Source organism: Salvelinus fontinalis, chromosome 6 (genome assembly GCF_029448725.1).
Source record: "Salvelinus fontinalis isolate EN_2023a chromosome 6, ASM2944872v1, whole genome shotgun sequence".
Classification (NCBI taxonomy): domain Eukaryota; kingdom Metazoa; phylum Chordata; class Actinopteri; order Salmoniformes; family Salmonidae; genus Salvelinus; species Salvelinus fontinalis.
In genome coordinates, this window is record NC_074670.1 from 653,240 (window position 1) to 672,442 (window position 19,203).

The 19,203-nt window shown below is 46.7% G+C and overlaps 1 protein-coding gene across 5 annotated transcripts in view; it reads right to left on the minus strand.

The window, feature by feature from the left end:
* Window positions 1-19,203, minus strand: part of LOC129856837 (collagen alpha-1(XIV) chain-like) — a 254,053-nt gene that overhangs the window by 44,066 nt on the left and 190,784 nt on the right. For all 5 annotated transcript variants that reach the window (XM_055924547.1, XM_055924545.1, XM_055924543.1 and 2 more), the window contains exons 36-39: window positions 15,497-15,583; window positions 11,096-11,149; window positions 6,819-6,914; window positions 4,631-4,684 (exon numbers count right to left, since the gene is read on the minus strand). In XM_055924547.1, the coding sequence (XP_055780522.1) occupies window positions 4,631-4,684; window positions 6,819-6,914; window positions 11,096-11,149; window positions 15,497-15,583 (291 nt within the window). The remainder of the gene's footprint in view (window positions 1-4,630; window positions 4,685-6,818; window positions 6,915-11,095; window positions 11,150-15,496; window positions 15,584-19,203) is intronic.

Sequence of the window (19,203 nt, forward strand, 5' to 3'; positions counted from 1 at the left end):
CAGCCACTCTGGTCCTCTCTACCAGACTCTACCAGTCACTCTGGTCCTCTCTACCAGACCCTACCAGTCACTCTGGTCCTCTCTACCAGACTCTACCAGTCACTCTGGTCCTCTCTACCAGACCCTACCAGTCACTCTGGTCCTCTCTACCAGACCCTACCAGCCACTCTGGTCCTCTCTACCAGACTCTACCAGTCACTCTGGTCCTCTCTACCAGACCCTACCAGTCACTCTGGTCCTCTCTACCAGACCCTACCAGCCACTCTGGTCCTCTCTACCAGACTCTACCAGTCACTCTGGTCCTCTCTACCAGACCCTACCAGCCACTCTGGTCCTCTCTACCAGACCCTACCAGCCACTCTGGTCCTCTCTACCAGACTCTACCAGTCACTCTGGTCCTCTCTACCAGACCCTACCAGTCACTCTGGTCCTCTCTACCAGACTCTACCAGTCACTCTGGTCCTCTCTACCAGACCCTACCAGTCACTCTGGTCCTCTCTACCAGACACTCTGGTCCTCTCTACCAGACCCTACCAGTCACTCTGGTCCTCTCTACCAGACCCTACCAGTCACTCTGGTCCTCTCTACCAGACCCTAACAGTCACTCTGGTCCTCTCTACCAGAGCCTACCAGTTACTCTGGTCCTCTCTACCAGACCCTACCAGTCACTCTGGTCCTCTCTACCACCAGCCAGACTCTACCAGTCACTCTGGTCCTCTCTACCACCAGCCAGACTCTACCAGTCACTCTGGTCCTCTCTACCAGACTCTACCAGTCACTCTGGTCCTCTCTACCAGACCCTACCAGTCACTATGGTCCTCTCTACCAGACCCTACCAGTCACTCTGGTCCTCTCTACCAGACCCTACCAGTTACTCTGGTCCTCTCTACCAGACCCTACCAGTCACTCTGGTCCTCTCTGCCACCAGCCAGACTCTACCAGTCACTCTGGTCCTCTCTACCACCAGCCAGACTCTACCAGTCACTCTGGTCCTCTCTATCAGACTCTACCAGTCACTCTGGTCCTCTCTACCAGACCCTACCAGTCACTCTGGTCCTCTCTACCACCAGCCAGACTCTACCAGTCACTCTGGTCCTCTCTACCACCAGCCAGACTCTACCAGTCACTCTGGTCCTCTCTACCAGACTCTACCAGTCACTCTGGTCCTCTCTACCAGACCCTACCAGTTACTCTGGTCCTCTCTACCAGACCCTACCAGTCACTCTGGTCCTCTCTGCCACCAGCCAGACTCTACCAGTCACTCTGGTCCTCTCTACCACCAGCCAGACTCTACCAGTCACTCTGGTCCTCTCTATCAGACTCTACCAGTCACTCTGGTCCTCTCTACCAGACCCTACCAGCCACTCTGGTCCTCTCTACCAGACCCTACCAGTCACTCTGGTCCTCTCTACCAGACCCTACCAGTCACTCTGGTCCTCTCTACCAGACCCTACCAGTCACTCTGGTCCTCTCTACCAGACCCTACCAGTCACTCTGGTCCTCTCTACCAGAAATCCAGGATAAATCAACCCCTAGAGACTAAGAATGGTGGTTAAGGGTTGCTAAGCAATGAATCAGTTAGATGCATCGCCCCCCCCCCCCCCCCCCCCCGCTCTACCATCACCACTCAGACACACACACTTTGCTATTCATTGAAGTGACTACCCATGCATTTTTCACTGTCAGGTTGTAAATGAGAGGAGAGGGGAGAGCTCATGACAAGGGTTATGCTGTATTTACTGTATATTGTGGCTGGTGATGGTGAGAGATAGAGAGAGGCAAAGACCTCTTTAATGGATGTTCCGGAGGTGTGATGGTGAGACAGAGAGAGGCAAAGACCTCTTTAATGGATGTTCCGGAGGTGTGATGGTGAGAGATAGAGAGAGGCAAATACCTCTTTAATGGATGTTCCGGAGGTGTGATGGTCAGAGATAGAGGCAAAGACCTCTTTAATGGATGTTTCGGAGGTGTGATGGTGAGAGACAGAGAGAGGCAAAGACCTCTTTAATGGATGTTCCGGAGGTGTGATGGTGAGAGACAGAGAGAGGCAAAGACCTCTTTAATGGATGTTACGGAGGTGTGATGGTGAGAGATAGAGGCAAAGACCTCTTTAATGGATGTTTCGGAGGTGTGATGGTGAGAGACAGAGAGAGGCAAAGACCTCTTTAATGGATGTTACGGAGGTGTGATGGTGAGAGATAGAGAGAGGCAAAGACCTCTTTAATGGATGTTCCGGAGGTGCGATGGTGAGAGACAGAGAGAGGCAAAGACCTCTTTAATGGATGTTCCGGAGGTGCGATGGTGAGAGATAGAGAGAGGCAAAGACCTCTTTAATGGATGTTCCGGAGGTGCGATGGTGTGCGTCCCAAATGGAACCCTTTGACCTTTGCAGCACTCTACCTGCACCACTCAGGGAATAGGGTTCCATTTTGGATGCAGCCATATATTCTCTGTGGCTGGTGTAGATTACAGCAGGTCCTTGAAGGTACCTTCCAGAAGAAACCCCTCTACTGTGTACTCTTAGGGGTTCTGACAAAATGCAGAAAGTCAGGACTCTTCCACCGCAAAGGGACAAGAACAGGACGTAGAAAGTCCTGATTCAAAGTAAATACCATCTAGACCGGGGACTCCAATATCATTAGAGAATGAGCCCCGCTGCTGCCTGAAACCCACTTCCTAGGGACCTGGTACATAGGAAGCCCTATGTACCAGGTTGTATCATGCGACTGATTCTGGTAGCAGCAGGGGAAGCCCTATGTACCAGGTTGTATCATGCGACTGATTCTGGTAGCAGCAGGGGAAGCCCTATGTACCAGGTTGTATCATGTGACTGATTCTGGTAGCAGCAGGGGAAGCCCTATGTACCAGGTTGTATCATGTGACTGATTCTGGTAGCAGCAGGGGAAGCCCTATGTACCAGGTTGTATCATGCGACTGATTCTGGAAGCAGCAGGGGAAGCCCTATGTACCAGGTTGTATCATGCGACTGATTCTGGTAGCAGCAGGGGAAGCCCTATGTACCAGGTTGTATCATGCGACTGATTCTGGTAGCAGCAGGGGAAGCCCTATGTACCAGGTTGTATCATGCGACTGATTCTGGTAGCAGCAGGGGAAGCCCTATGTACCAGGTTGTATCATGCGACTGATTCTGGTAGCAGCAGGGGAAGCCCTATGTACCAGGTTGTATCATGCGACTGATTCTGGTAGCAGCAGGGGAAGCCCTATGTACCAGGTTGTATCATGTGACTGATTCCATTAGTCTGGTAGCAACACAGTGTCTCTGTGGAGATAGTAAATACTAGTCACAGCACAGTGTCTCTGTGGAGGTAGTAATCACTAGTCACAGCACAGTGTCTCTGTGGAGGTAGTAATCACTAGTCACAACACAGTGTCTCTGTGGAGGTAGTAATCACTAGTCTCAACACAGTGTCTCTGTGGAGGTAGTAATCACTAGTCTCAACACAGTGTCTCTGTGGAGGTTGTAATCACTAGTCACATCACAGTGTCTCTGTGGAGGTAGTAATCACTAGTCACAGCACAGTGTCTCTGTGAAGGTAGTAATCACTAGTCACATCACAGTGTCTCTGTGGAGGTAGCAATCACTAGTCACAGCACAGTGTCTCTGTGGAGGTAGTAATCACTAGTCACATCACAGTGTCTCTGTGAAGGTAGTAATCACTAGTCACATCACAGTGTCTCTGTGGAGGTAGTAATCACTAATCACATCACAGTGTCTCTGTGGAGGTAGTAATCACTAGTCACAGCACAGTGTCTCTGTGGAGGTAGTAATCACTAGTCACAGCACAGTGTCTCTGTGGAGGTAGTAATCACTAGTCACATCACAGTGTCTCTGTTGAGGTAGTAATCACTAGTCACAGCACAGTGTCTCTGTGGAGGTAGTAATCACTAGTCACATCACAGTGTCTCTGTGGAGGTAGTAATCACTAGTCACAGCACAGTGTCTCTGTGGAGGTAGTAATCACTAGTCTCAACACAGTGTCTCTGTGGAGGTAGTAATCACTAGTCTCAACACAGTGTCTCTGTGGAGGTAGTAATCACTAGTCACATCACAGTGTCTCTGTGGAGGTAGTAATCACTAATCACATCACAGTGTCTCTGTGGAGGTAGTAATCACTAGTCACAGCACAGTGTCTCTGTGGAGGTAGTAATCACTAGTCACATCACAGTGTCTCTGTGGAGGTAGTAATCACTAGTCTCAACACAGTGTCTCTGTAGAGGTAGTAATCACTAGTCTCAACACAGTGTCTCTGTGGAGGTAGTAATCACTAGTCTCAACACAGTGTCTCTGTGGAGGTAGTAATCACTAGTCTCAACACAGTGTCTCTGTGGAGGTAGTAATCACTAGTCACATCACAGTGTCTCTGTGGAGGTAGTAATCACTAGTCTCAACAGAGTGTCTCTGTGGAGGTAGTAATCACTAGTCACATCGCAGTGTCTCTGTGGAGGTAGTAATCACTAGTCTCAACACAGTGTCTCTGTGGAGGTAGTAATCACTAGTCACATCGCAGTGTCTCTGTGGAGGGAGAAATCACTAGTCACATCACATTGTCTCTGTGGGAGTCAGGAGAGGAAAACAAAATGGAGCTGAGGAATATATGTCTTTAAACACCTGAGGTCCTGGTAAACCAACATCTCCTTTTTCTCCCTTTTCACCATCACCACCCTGAAACAGAAATGGACATGAGAAGAAAAAAAACTCTGAATCATTCATTCCTTTGTCATTTCATACAAAGATGGAATGGTTTGCAAATTATTGACTGTACATTAGTCATATGCGGCATACTGTTATGGAACACAGTTTAACCAGAGGCAAACGTGTTTATATATATATATATCTTACCGGTGGCCCCTGGATGGAATGTCTACTAGACCCCTCAGGACCAGGGTTATAGGTCATATTCATATCTTACCAGTGGTCCCTGGATGGAATGTCCACTAGACCCCTCAGGACCAGGGTTATAGGTCATATTCATATCTTACCAGTGGTCCCTGGATGGAATGTCCACTAGACCCCTCAGGACCAGGGTTATAGGTCATATATCATATCTTACCGGTGGTACCTGGATGGAATGTCTACTAGACCCCTCAGGACCAGGGTTATAGGTCATATATCATATCTTACCAGTGGTCTCTGGATGGAATGTCCACATGGCCCCTCAGGACCAGGGTTATAGGTCATATATCATATCTTACCGGTGGCCCCTGGATGGAATGTCTACTAGACCCCTCAGGACCAGGGTTATAGGTCATATATCATATCTTACCGGTGGTACCTGGAGGGAATGTCCACTCGGCCTCTCAGGACCAGGGTTATAGGTCATATATCATATCTTACCGGTGGTACCTGGAGGGAATGTCCACTCGGCCTCTCAGGACCAGGGTTATAGGTCATATATCATATCTTGCCGGTGGTACCTGGAGGGAATGTCCACTCGGCCTCTCAGGACCAGGGTTATAGGTCATATATCATATCTTACCGGTGGTCCCTGGATGGAATGTCCACTCGGCCCTTGAAGACCAGGGTTATAGGTCATATATCATATCTTACCAGTGGTCTCTGGATGGAATGTCCACTAGGCCCTTGAGGACCAGGGTTATAGGTCATATATCATATCTTACCGGTTGTCCCTGGACCAGGGTTATAGGTCATATATCATATCTTACCGGTTGCCCCTGGACCGGGGTTATAGGTCATATATCATATCTTACCGGTTGTCCCTGGACCAGGGTTATAGGTCATATATCATATCTTACCGGTTGTCCCTGGATGGAATGTCCACTCGCCCCTCAGGACCAGGGTTATAGGTCATATATCATATCTTACCGGTTGTCCCTGGACCAGGGTTATAGGTCATATATCATATCTTACCAGTGGTCTCTGGATGGAATGTCCACTCGGCCCTTGAGGACCAGGGTTATAGGTCATATATCATATCTTACCAGTGGTTCCTGGATGGAATGTCCACTAGACCCCTCAGGACCAGGGTTATAGGTCATATATCATATCTTACCGGTGGTCCCTGGACCAGGGTTATAGGTCATATATCATATCTTACCAGTGGTCTCTGGATGGAATGTCCACTCGGCCCTTGAGGACCAGGGTTATAGGTCATATATCATATCTTACCGGTTGTCCCTGGACCAGGGTTATAGGTCATATATCATATCTTACCGGTTGTCCCAGGACCAGGGTTATAGGTCATATATCATATCTTACCGGTGGTCCCTGGATGGAATGTCCACTTGGCCCTTGAGGACCAGGGTTATAGGTCATATATCATATCTTACCGGTTGTCCCTGGACCAGGGTTATAGGTCATATATCATATCTTACCAGTGGTCTCTGGATGGAATGTCCACTCGGCCCTTGAGGACCAGGGTTATAGGTCATATATCATATCTTACCGGTTGTCCCTGGACCAGGGTTATAGGTCATATATCATATCTTACCGGTTGTCCCAGGACCAGGGTTATAGGTCATATATCATATCTTACCGGTGGTCCCTGGATGGAATGTCCACTTGGCCCTTGAGGACCAGGGTTATAGGTCATATATCATATCTTACCGGTTGTCCCTGGACCAGGGTTATAGGTCATATATCATATCTTACCACTGGTCCCTGGATGGAATGTCCACTTGTCCCCTCAGGACCAGGGTTATAGGTCATATATCATATCTTACCGGTTGTCCCTGGACCAGGGTTATAGGTCATATATCATATCTTACCGGTGGTCCCTGGATGGAATGTCCACTCGGCCCTTGAGGACCAGGGTTATAGGTCATATATCATATCTTACCGGTGGTCCCTGGATGGAATGTCCACTCGGCCCTTGAGGACCAGGGGGGCCCTGTGGTCCTGGAGGACCTTTATCACCAACTAGTCCTTGAGGCCCCTGGAGAAGACAGACCATGTATTTAAATCGCACAATGTTAGCCAACCCAGGACTGTTTACTACTGATTTATAAACTATATTTCAACTGATGAATAGTTTATAAACTACTTTAAAAACCTTTAGAACACATTTGTAAAGCATACCTTAATGTAAAGTCAACAGAGTTGATTAACCGCCCGCCCTGTTTACATCAAATTGAATTGAACTAAAAGTTTGTCTTCTCTCTGGTGATAAATATGTTCTGTGTCTTCAACGTCTAGGTTTGGACATCAGGTTTTAGAGCTACTGTCTGACAGCCTTCCTTCTAAAGCACAATGCCATTGCCTTGGGTCTCTCGCTCCACACATAAATGTGATAATCATAAAGCTAAGACAAAGTACAACGGGTAGCCCACATGACCGTTCTCCGAGGACACTCATTAGAATGGCCTTTACATTCTGTGGGACTGTGTTCTATGAAATTGATTTAGTCTGTGTCCCAAATGGCACCATAGGGCTTTGGTCAAAAGTAGTGCACTATATAGGGAATAGGATGCAAATTAGAACGTATTTTAGCCATTACCCAACAGTAAATTTGAATTTAGATTACAGTCGTCCTGGGTTGGGTTTGTTTGGCACCATAATGCAATCTGTTCCTAGCATGGCCTCGCCGTTAACATCTGTCGTAAACTTTGTTAGCGAGCTGCGAGCGTGAAACTGGATTGTAGCAGAGGGACTGGAGGCCTGCAGCCTGCAGCCTTAGAGGCTGATAAAGCAGTCGTACAGATGGAGAGAGGGAACTGTCCCATTTACCAAACCTGGGTTCAAACACTATTTGAAATCTTTAAAATACTTGAGTTTGATTTAGTGCCATGTGGGCGGGGTTTGAATGCCATGTGGGCAGGGTCAGAATGCCAGATAGGCGGGGTCTGAATGCCAGGTGGGTGGGGTATGAATGCCAGATGGGTGGGGTTTGAATGCCAGGTGGGTGGGGTTTGAATGCCAGGTGGGTGGGGTTTGAATGCCAGGTGGGTGGGGTTTGAATGCCAGGTGGGTGGGGTTTGAATGCCAGGTGGGTGGGGTTTGAATGCCAGGTGGGTGGGGTTTGAATGCCAGGTGGGTGGGGTTTGAATGCCAGGTGGGTGGGGTTTGAATGCCAGGTGGGTGGGGTTTGAATGCCAGGTGGGTGGGGTTTGAATGCCAGGTGGGTGGGGTTTGAATGCCCGGTGGGTGGGGTTTGCAATGCAGGTGGGTGGGGTTTGAATGCAGGTGGCCGCCTGCGCTTTTGGGACTTTTGTAATTCGTTCCATTGCAACAGGCAAGTTGAAACCGAGCACAGCTGTAGTATTTGAAATGATTTCAAATGGTATTTGAACCCAGGTGTGAGTCAGACACAGAGAGAACTGGAATAACAACGTTTCAGCGTCCTGAAACTACAGTCCAAATAAGCTGTAATATGATCCTGTTTAACTACAACCCACACAAGCCTCTCTTGGCTTCAACATGGAGACTGCTGGCATAAAGCCAGAACGACACGGCGAGGTTCACTTAGTGTGTGAAAACAGTGACATCCTCCAAAAATAACAGAATTGCACATTACGTTGCATATTCATGTATCTCCACATCTCAGCCGTTGTTTCAGGCTATTCATTGGAAGAAATTCCATCCTATTCTTTATGTTCCAAGTTCTAGGTGGCCCCTCACGTACTGTAGCCAGAGTATGTGTTACTGTGGAAGCACTGAGCTGCTACAAGATATTAAGATCACCCCCCCCCCATGTTGACTCTAATGCTTCCCACAGTTATTATTGGCTGGATGGCCTTTGGGTGGTGGACCGGTCCCGTGTGGCTCAGTTGGTAGAGCATGGCGCTTGCAACGCCAGGATTGTGGGTTCAATTCCCACGGGGGGACCAGGGTTCAATTCCCACGGGGGGACCAGGATGAATATGTATGAACTTTCCAAATTGTAAGTCGCTCTGGATAAGAGCGTCTGCTAAATGACTTAAATGTAAATGTAAATGTAATGTAAATGAAACTGTTGAGCGTGAAAAACCCAGCAGCGTTGAAGTTCTTGACACAAACCGGTGCGCCTGACACCTACTACCATACCCCATTCAAAGGCACTTACATCTTTTGTCTTGCCCGTTCACCCTCTGAATGGCACACATACACAAACCATGTCTCAATAGTCTCAAGTCTTAAAAATCGGGATTTAACACGTGTCATCAATAAGGGTTCATAGCTTTCACCTGGTCAGTCTATGTGGTGGTCTGTACACTGAGCTGTATTGTGATGGAGTCCCTCCAGTATGTGTTACTGTGGAAACACTGAGCTGTATTGGGATGGAGTCCCTCCAGTATGTTTTACTGTGGAAACACTGAGCTGTATTGTGATGGAGCCCCTCCAGTATGTGTTACTGTGGAAACACTGAGCTGTATTGTGATGGAGCCCCTCCAGTATGTGTTACTGTGGAAACACTGAGCTGTATTGTGATGGAGCCCCTCCAGTATGTGTTACTGTGGAAACACTGAGCTGTATTGTGATGGAGCCCCTCCAGTATGTGTTACTGTGGAAACACTGAGCTGTATTGGGATGGAGCCCCTCCAGTATGTGTTACTGTGGAAACACTGAGCTGTATTGGGATGGAGCCCCTCCAGTATGTGTTACTGTAGAAACACTGAGCTGTATTGTGATGGAGTCCCTCCAGTATGTGTTACTGTGGAAACACTGAGCTGTATTGTGATGGAGTCCCTCCAGTATGTGTTACTGTAGAAACACTGAGCTGTATTGTGATGGAGTCCCTCCAGTATGTGTTACTGTGGAAACACTGAGCTGTATTGTGATGGAGTCCCTCCAGTATGTGTTACTGTGGAAACACTGAGCTGTATTGGGATGGAGCCCCTCCAGTATGTGTTACTGTGGAAACACTGAGCTGTATTGGGATGGAGTCCCTCCAGTATGTGTTACTGTGGAAACACTGAGCTGTATTGGGATGGAGTCCCTCCAGTATGTGTTACTGTGGAAACACTGAGCTGTATTGGGATGGAGTCCCTCCAGTATGTGTTACTGTGGAAACACTGAGCTGTATTGGGATGGAGTCCCTCCAGTATGTGTTACTGTGGAAACACTGAGCTGTATTGGGATGGAGTCCCTCCAGTATGTGTTACTGTAGAAACACTGAGCTGTATTGGGATGGAGTCCCTCCAGTATGTGTTAATGTGGAAACACTGAGCTGTATTGGGATGGAGTCCCTCCAGTATGTGTTACTGTGGAAACACTGAGCTGTATTGGGATGGAGCCCCTCCAGTATGTGTTACTGTGGAAACACTGAGCTGTATTGTGATGGAGCCCCTCCAGTATGTGTTACTGTAGAAACACTGAGCTGTATTGTGATGGAGTCCCTCCAGTATGTGTTACTGTGGAAACACTGAGCTGTATTGGGATGGAGTCCCTCCAGTATGTGTTACTGTGGAAACACTGAGCTGTATTGTGATGGAGTCCCTCCAGTATGTGTTACTGTGGAAACACTGAGCTGTATTGTGATGGAGCCCCTCCAGTATGTGTTACTGTGGAAACACTGAGCTGTATTGTGATGGAGTCCCTCCAGTATGTGTTACTGTGGAAACACTGAGCTGTATTGTGATGGAGTCCCTCCAGTATGTGTTACTGTGGAAACACTGAGCTGTATTGTGATGGAGTCCCTCCAGTATGTGTTACTGTGGAAACACTGAGCTGTATTGGGATGGAGCCCCTCCAGTATGTGTTACTGTGGAAACACTGAGCTGTATTGTGATGGAGCCCCTCCAGTATGTGTTACTGTGGAAACACTGAGCTGTATTGTGATGGAGTCCCTCCAGTATGTGTTACTGTGGAAACACTGAGCTGTATTGTGATGGAGCCCCTCCAGTATGTGTTACTGTGGAAACACTGAGCTGTATTGTGATGGAGTCCCTCCAGTATGTGTTACTGTGGAAACACTGAGCTGTATTGTGATGGAGACCCTCCAGTATGTGTTACTGTAGAAACACTGAGCTGTATTGGCATAGTCCCAAATGGTACCCTATCCCCAATGTAGTGCCCTTCTTTTCACCAGAGCCCTGATCCAAAGCAGTGCACTATAGAGAGAACAGGGTGCTATTTGGAACACACCCTGTGTAAGCACTGAGCAGCACAGTGTGATGGAGGTTGAATGGTATACTTTACCACATTGCCTGGCTCCCCTCGATCTCCCCTGGCCCCTCTGATACCAGCACCTCCCTGGAAGAAAGGAAGGGGGGAAGGAGACCATAAACACCATGGTAACCATACTGTACATCTGACTGGGATCAGACTGTAAACACCATGGTAACCATACTGTACATCTGGCTGGGAATCAGACCGTAAACACCATGGTAACCATACTGTATATCTGACTGGGAATCAGACCATAAACACCATGGTAACCATACTGTACATCTGACTGGGAATCAGACCATAAACACCATGGTAACCATACTGTACATCTGACTGGGAATCAGACCGTAAACACTATGGTAACCATACTGTACATCTGACTGGGAATCAGACCATAAACACCATGGTAACCATACTGTACATCTGACTGGGAATCAGACCGTAAACACCATGGTAACCATACTGTACATCTGACTGGGAATCAGACTGTAAACACCATGGTAACCATACTGTACATCTGACTGGGAATCAGACCATAAACACCATGGTAACCATACTGTACATCTGACTGGGAATCAGACTGTAAACAGCATGGTAGCCATACTGTACATCTGACTGGGAATCAGACCGTAAACACCATGGTAACCATACTGTATATCTGACTGGGAATCAGACTGTAAACACCATGGTAACCATACTGTACATCTGACTGGGAATCAGACCGTAAACACCATAGTAACCATACTGTATATCTGACTGGAAATCAGACCATAAACACCATGGTAACCATACTGTACATCTGACTGGGAATCAGACCATAAACACCATGGTAACCATACTGTACATATGACTGGGAATCAGACTGTAAACACCATGGTAACCATACTGTATATCTGACTGGGAATCAGACTGTAAACACCATGGTAACCATACTGTACATCTGACTGGGAATCAGACCGTAAACACCATAGTAACCATACTGTATATCTGACTGGAAATCAGACCATAAACACCATGGTAACCATACTGTACATCTGACTGGGAATCAGACCATAAACACCATGGTAACCATACTGTACATCTGACTGGGAATCAGACTGTAAACACCATGGTAACCATACTGTACATCTGACTGGGAATCAGACCGTAAACACCATGGTAACCATACTGTACATCTGACTGGGAATCAGACCATAAACACCATGGTAACCATACTGTACATCTGACTGGGAATCAGACCATAAACACCATGGTAACCAAACTGTACATCTGACTGGGAATCAGACCGTAAACACCATGGTAACCATACTGTATATCTGACTGGGAATCAGACCGTAAACACCATGGTAACCATACTGTACATCTGACTGGGAATCAGACTGTAAACACCATGGTAACCATACTGGACATCTGACTGGACATCAGACCGTAAACACCATGGTAACCATACTGTATATCTGACTGGGAATCAGACCGTAAACACCATGGTAACCATACTGTACATCTGACTGGGAATCAGACCGTAAACACCATGGTAACCATACTGTATATCTGACTGGGAATCAGACCGTAAACACCATGGTAACCATACTGTACATCTGACTGGGAATCAGACTGTAAACACCATGGTAACCATACTGTACATCTGACTGGAAATCAGACCATAAACACCATGGTAACCATACTGTACATCTGACTGGGAATCAGACCATAAACACCATGGTAACCATACTGTACATCTGACTGGGAATCAGACTGTAAACACCATGGTAACCATACTGTATATCTGACTGGGAATCAGACTGTAAACACCATGGTAACCATACTGTACATCTGACTGGGAATCAGACCGTAAACACCATAGTAACCATACTGTATATCTGACTGGAAATCAGACCATAAACACCATGGTAACCATACTGTACATCTGACTGGGAATCAGACCATAAACACCATGGTAACCATACTGTACATCTGACTGGGAATCAGACTGTAAACACCATGGTAACCATACGGTACATCTGACTGGGAATCAGACCGTAAACACCATGGTAACCATACTGTACATCTGACTGGGAATCAGACCATAAACACCATGGTAACCATACTGTACATCTGACTGGGAATCAGACCATAAACACCATGGTAACCAAACTGTACATCTGACTGGGAATCAGACCGTAAACACCATGGTAACCATACTGTATATCTGACTGGGAATCAGACCGTAAACACCATGGTAACCATACTGTACATCTGACTGGGAATCAGACTGTAAACACCATGGTAACCATACTGGACATCAGACCATAAACACCATGGTAACCATACTGTACATCTGACTGGGAATCAGACCATAAACACCATGGTAACCATACTGTACATCTGACTGGGAATCAGACTGTAAACACCATGGTAACCATACTGTATATCTGACTGGGAATCAGACTGTAAACACCATGGTAACCATACTGTACATCTGACTGGGAATCAGACCGTAAACACCATAGTAACCATACTGTATATCTGACTGGAAATCAGACCATAAACACCATGGTAACCATACTGTACATCTGACTGGGAATCAGACCATAAACACCATGGTAACCATACTGTACATCTGACTGGGAATCAGACTGTAAACACCATGGTAACCATACTGGACATCTGACTGGACATCAGACCGTAAACACCATGGTAACCATACTGTATATCTGACTGGGAATCAGACCGTAAACACCATGGTAACCATACTGTACATCTGACTGGGAATCAGACCGTAAACACCATGATAACCATACTGTACATCTGACTGGGAATCAGCTGTAAACACGTCATCTGGAACCCTGATGAAGGCAGCTTGTGGTTGAAACGTTGGTGAAATTAATACGTGTATTTCATTGGGCGACAGAGATTGGGGCTATTGTCTCTTTCTTTCATTAAATAAAATACCTGTACAGAATTGAGAACTGTGTTTACTGTCTTGCCCTGTACAGATGGAGACACTGGTTGCTGGGGTTGACCCAGGTCCCAGGCCTGCCCCCCCTTCCCCCTCCCTGTTCCTCCCCCCGTCCCACCCTGTCCCTCCCCTCCCTGTCCCTCCCCCATCCCAGGCCTGTCCCCCCCCTCCCTGTCCCTCCCTGTCCCCCTGTCCCTCCCCCCATCCTGACTCTACTCTAACTGACAAAGGCATCTGGAAGTAATTGTCCCATCTGGCCTCAAAGGCTTCCTTCCTCTTCCTGTGTTTGCCTTAATGGCACCCCTGCGGGGACAAGGAGCCAGGTGCTAATAGGTCCTATGGCTGGAGGCTTTGATAGCAGAGGCAGAGGCAGGACAAGCTCAAATTTGATTAACGTCCTGCACACGCTCAGTCGGTTATAATAATATCAGTGATTGAAGACACACAAAAGAATAATAGAATTAAAGGGCAGGAACAGTTTTACTACGGGGTCAACACCTTCAGCAAGGAGTATTGTGTCTTGACAAAGCCCCACTTTAACTCCAGTCCAGCTTTAATGTTATAACCAGGGTTTAGTGGGTCAACAGTGATCAGAGCCAACGACCACAGAAACATAAAGAGGATGGTTTATAGAGGAACCTCAGATTAAATCTTCCTCCACTGTGGTTTTAAACTCTGCCTATAGGCTCCACCTGGACCATATGGATGTGGAAACTGTGTAGACAGCAGAGAGAGGAATAATCTGCTTTGATAAATCCATATCCATATAATGACTTTCTCAAACATGTCTGTGTGTTGATACAGTGTTGGCCCCGTAGTGGCCCTGGAACCTGTTTAATTTTCCCCTTGGCAGCGAGCTGAGTACACAACATCACCTGACCTGACGCCTTCTAAATGAGCTCATTTATCTGCAGTGTCGTCATATCAGGTCCTACCCTCTGCTGCTGCGTGGAGTGAGATTAACCATTCTACATACTACTCTCTCCCCTTTCTCTCACTCGGTTTCTCTTTCTCTATCCTTTCTCTCTTTCTCTTGGTTTCTCTATCTATCCCTCTCTCTCTCTTTCTCTTGGTTTCTCTCTCTCTATCCCTCTCTCTCTCTCGCTCGCTCTCTCTCTCCCACCCCCTCCCTCTCCAGCAGAATGTATGAAGTCTCTCACTCTGTTGGGGTCCTTCCCCTAACAATGTCCACCTGTGGCGGAGACACGTCCACAGTACTAAGTGATATTGACCCTCCCCAGACCGGGAATGTTTCACCAAAATGACTTTAGGCAGGCGGCAGGTATCTGGTTTGGATTTCCTTCTGTCGACCCCTGGAGTCTCTTTTCCTGCCTGCTATGACAGCTCTCTGGAGAAATGAGGTCTCTGAGTGTTGTTTTCTGTCTAGGATTATTTTGTATGGTGTTAAAAGGTGTGTTAAAAGGGCCCCCTATTCCCCGAGACAGTGAATAAAGGCAGTAGTAGGACTTTACGGGAGGTCCTGTGGGTCCGGGAGGTCCTTTACTGTCCTGAGAACAGCTACAGGCATGGGGCATGGCAGGACAGTCCTCCTCCAGCCTCTGTAGAACAACAGAAAACAACAGACGAACAAGAGGCAATTCAAAAAGCCACACATGAACGTACAGCAACTCAATTCAATTTCCTATTTGTGATTCATGACAGGACAGAACACTGTGGATTAAAGTAAACAAAACGACTGTCACAGAATGGGTGGCTAACTTGTTCAAATGGGAGATACTTATGTAAATGCTTAGCTTGGTGAGAATTGGAGATATTATGTAAATGTTCAAGAAAGAAAGTGTATTTCTCCTGGTGAGATTAAATGTCTTGGTTGGACATTTTTCAATTTCCAGGTTCCTCTATCAGTTAGTTCCTTCTGTCCAGTGCTCCAGTGTTACGTGTGTGGCTGGAGTACTGTGAGGCCTCAGGTTGCTATCTCCCCTGTTCCATCGGTCTGTCAACAGGAGAAAAATAACCTTTCTCCTCTCTTCTTCTCTCATGGCCTAGCAGCAGCACCATACATCACACCTATCTCCTGGGCCCCAGCTAGCTAGAAACACAGTTATCATAAAAATAATTGTCCTATCCTTTTCCAATAATAAAACGTGCTTTGAAAGAGCCGGGGAGGCCGGTCGTAAATACAGGCTAGCGGTCTGTGAGGAGTGAGCTGGACAGGACTGTATCTCCTAGGATGGGGTATTGGGAGTGTTTTGTAGAGTTGTTACTAACAAAGTGTCATTAGGATGTCTTGACAGAGAGAGAGATACAGAGACAGAGAGACAGAGAGACAGAGAGACAGAGAGACAGAGAGACAGAGAGACAGAGAGACAGAGAGACAGAGAGAGAGAGAGAGAGAGAGAGAGAGAGAGACAAAGAGAGAGAGAGAGAGAGAGAGACAAAGAGAGAGAGAGAGACAAAGAGAGAGAGCGAAGGACAGAGAGAGAGAGATATAGAGACAGGGAGAGAGACAGAGAAAGAGAGATAGAGATATAGAGACAGAGAGACAGAGATATAGAGACAGAGAGAGAGAGAGAGAGAGAGAGAGAGAGAGAGAGAGAGAGAGAGAGAGAGAGAGAGAGAGAGAGAGACATAGAGACAGAGACAGAGAGACAGAGAGAGAGAGAGAGAGAGAGAGAGACATAGAGACAGAGAGAGAGAGACATAGAGAGAGAGAGAGAGAGAGACAGAGACAGAGACAGAGAGAGAGACAGAGACAGAGACAGAGAGAGAGACAGAGAGACAGAGAGAGAGAGAGAGAGAGAGAGACAGAGACATAGAGACAGAGACATAGAGACAGAGACACAGAGACAGAGACAGAGAGAGAGAGAGACAGAGAGACAGAGAGACAGAGAGACAGAGAGACAGAGAGACAGAGAGACAGAGAGACAGAGAGACAGAGAGAGAGAGAGAGAGAGAGAGACAAAGAGAGAGAGAGAGTCAAAGAGAGAGAGAGAGACAAAGAGAGAGAGCGAAGGACAGAGAGATAGAGATATAGAGACAGAGAGACAGAGATATAGAGACAGAGAGAGACATAGAGAGAGAGAGAGAGAGAGAGAGAGAGAGACATAGAGACAGAGACAGAGAGACAGAGAGAGAGAGAGAGAGAGAGAGAGAGAGAGAGAGAGACATAGAGACAGAGACAGAGAGACAGAGAGAGAGAGAGAGAGAGAGAGAGAGAGAGAGAGAGACATAGAGACAGAGAGAGAGAGACATAGAGAGAGAGAGAGAGAGAGAGACAGCGAGAGAGAGAGAGAGAGAGAGAGAGAGAGACATAGAGACAGAGACAGAGAGACAGAGAGAGAGAGAGAGAGAGAGAGAGAGAGAGAGAGACAGAGAGACAGAGAGACAGAGAGACAGAGAGAGAGAGAGAGAGAGAAAATATCAAATATAATATCAAATAAGCAAATATCCACTAATAATAAAAACTCAAAAAAGAGCAATTAAGTTTTGGAAACATCTAAAATACAGTGACCCCCTCTCATATCACTACCAAGCCCTGCAATACCAAGAGCTGAGCAAAGAAAAGAGTCCCCTCATCCAGCTGGTCCTGGGGTGAGTTCACAAACCTGTTCTACTAACACACTGAAGCCTCAGGACCAGAACATCCAATCAATCAGAATAAACCAAATTACAACACAGTCAAAACAAAACTACATTGCTTATTGGGAAACACAAGCACAAGCACAGAGCAAAATGCAGTGCTATCTGGCCCTAAATCGACAGTACACCATGGCTAACTATTTGACTATGGTTACTGATCAAAACCTAGAAAAACCTTGACAAAGTACAGGCTCAGTGAGCACAGCCTTGCCATTGAGAAGGGTAGACACAGGAAAACCTGGCTCCCTGTAGAGGAAAGGCTGTGCAACCACTGCACAACAGCAGAACTTGAGACGGAGCTGCATTTCCTGACAAAATGTCAAAAATATAAAACAATTAGAGAGTGTCATTTCCCCAAATTTGAAACTCTTATTCAAGGTTTCAAAAGACCTCTCTGATGCGGATAGGCTACCCGTCCTGTTGGGGGAGGACGCAGAGAGCTGTGGGTTGGCAGCGCACTACATTGCTGCCTGCCATAAGTTGAGGGACAGTGTCTGACAGACCAATCAACCTGCACATGTACTCTACTGTATGTTTATTGTTATTGTTGAATGTATGGTTATTTTGACACTTAGTTATTGTTGTTACTGTTGTCCCGTTGACCATTTTGATTCTCATTTTTTATATTGTAAATAAGCTTTGGCAATATGTACATTGTTACGTCATGCCAATAAAGCAAATTGAATTGAATTGAATTGAATTGAATTGAGAGAGAGAGAGAGAGAGAGAGAGAGAGAGAGAGAGAGAGACGAGAGAGAGAGAGAGAGAGAGAGAGAGAGAGACGGAGAGAGAGAGAGAGAGAGAGACATAGAGAGATTTTTGAATTTTGGCCCATTCCTCCTGACAGAGATGGTGTAACTGAGTCAGGTTTGTAGGCCTCCTTGCTCGCACACGCTTTTTCAGTTCTGCCAACACATTTTCTATAGGATTGAGGTCAGGGCTTTGTGATGGCCACTCCAATACCTTGACTTTGTTGTCCTTAAGCCATTTTGCCACAACTTTGCGAGTATGCTTGGGGTCATTGTCCATTTGGAAGATCCATTTGCGATGAAGCTTTAACTTCCTGACTGATGTCTTGAGATGTTGCTTCAATATCTCCACATAATTTTCCTGCCTCATGATGTCATCTATTTTGTGAAGTGCACCAGTCCCTCCTATAGCAAAGCACCCCCACAACATGATGCTGCCACCCCTGTGCTTCACGGCTGGGATGGTGTTCTTCGGATTGCAAGCCTCACCCTTTTTCCTCTTAACACAACGACGGTCATTATGGCCAAACAGTTATACTTTTGTTTCATCAGACCAGAGGACATTTCTCCAGAAAGTACGATCTTTGTCCCCATGTGCAGTTGCAAACCATAGCCTGGCTTTTTTATGGAGGTTTTGGAGCAGTTCCTTCTTCCTTGCTGAGCGGCCTTTCAGGTTAAGTTGATATAGGACTGTGGATATAGATACTTTCGTACCTGTTTCCTCCAGCATCTTTACAAGATCTTTTGCTGTTGTTCTGGGATTGATTTGCACTTTTCGCACCAAAGTAAGTTCATCTCCAGGAGACAGAACGCGTCTCCTTCCTGAGCGG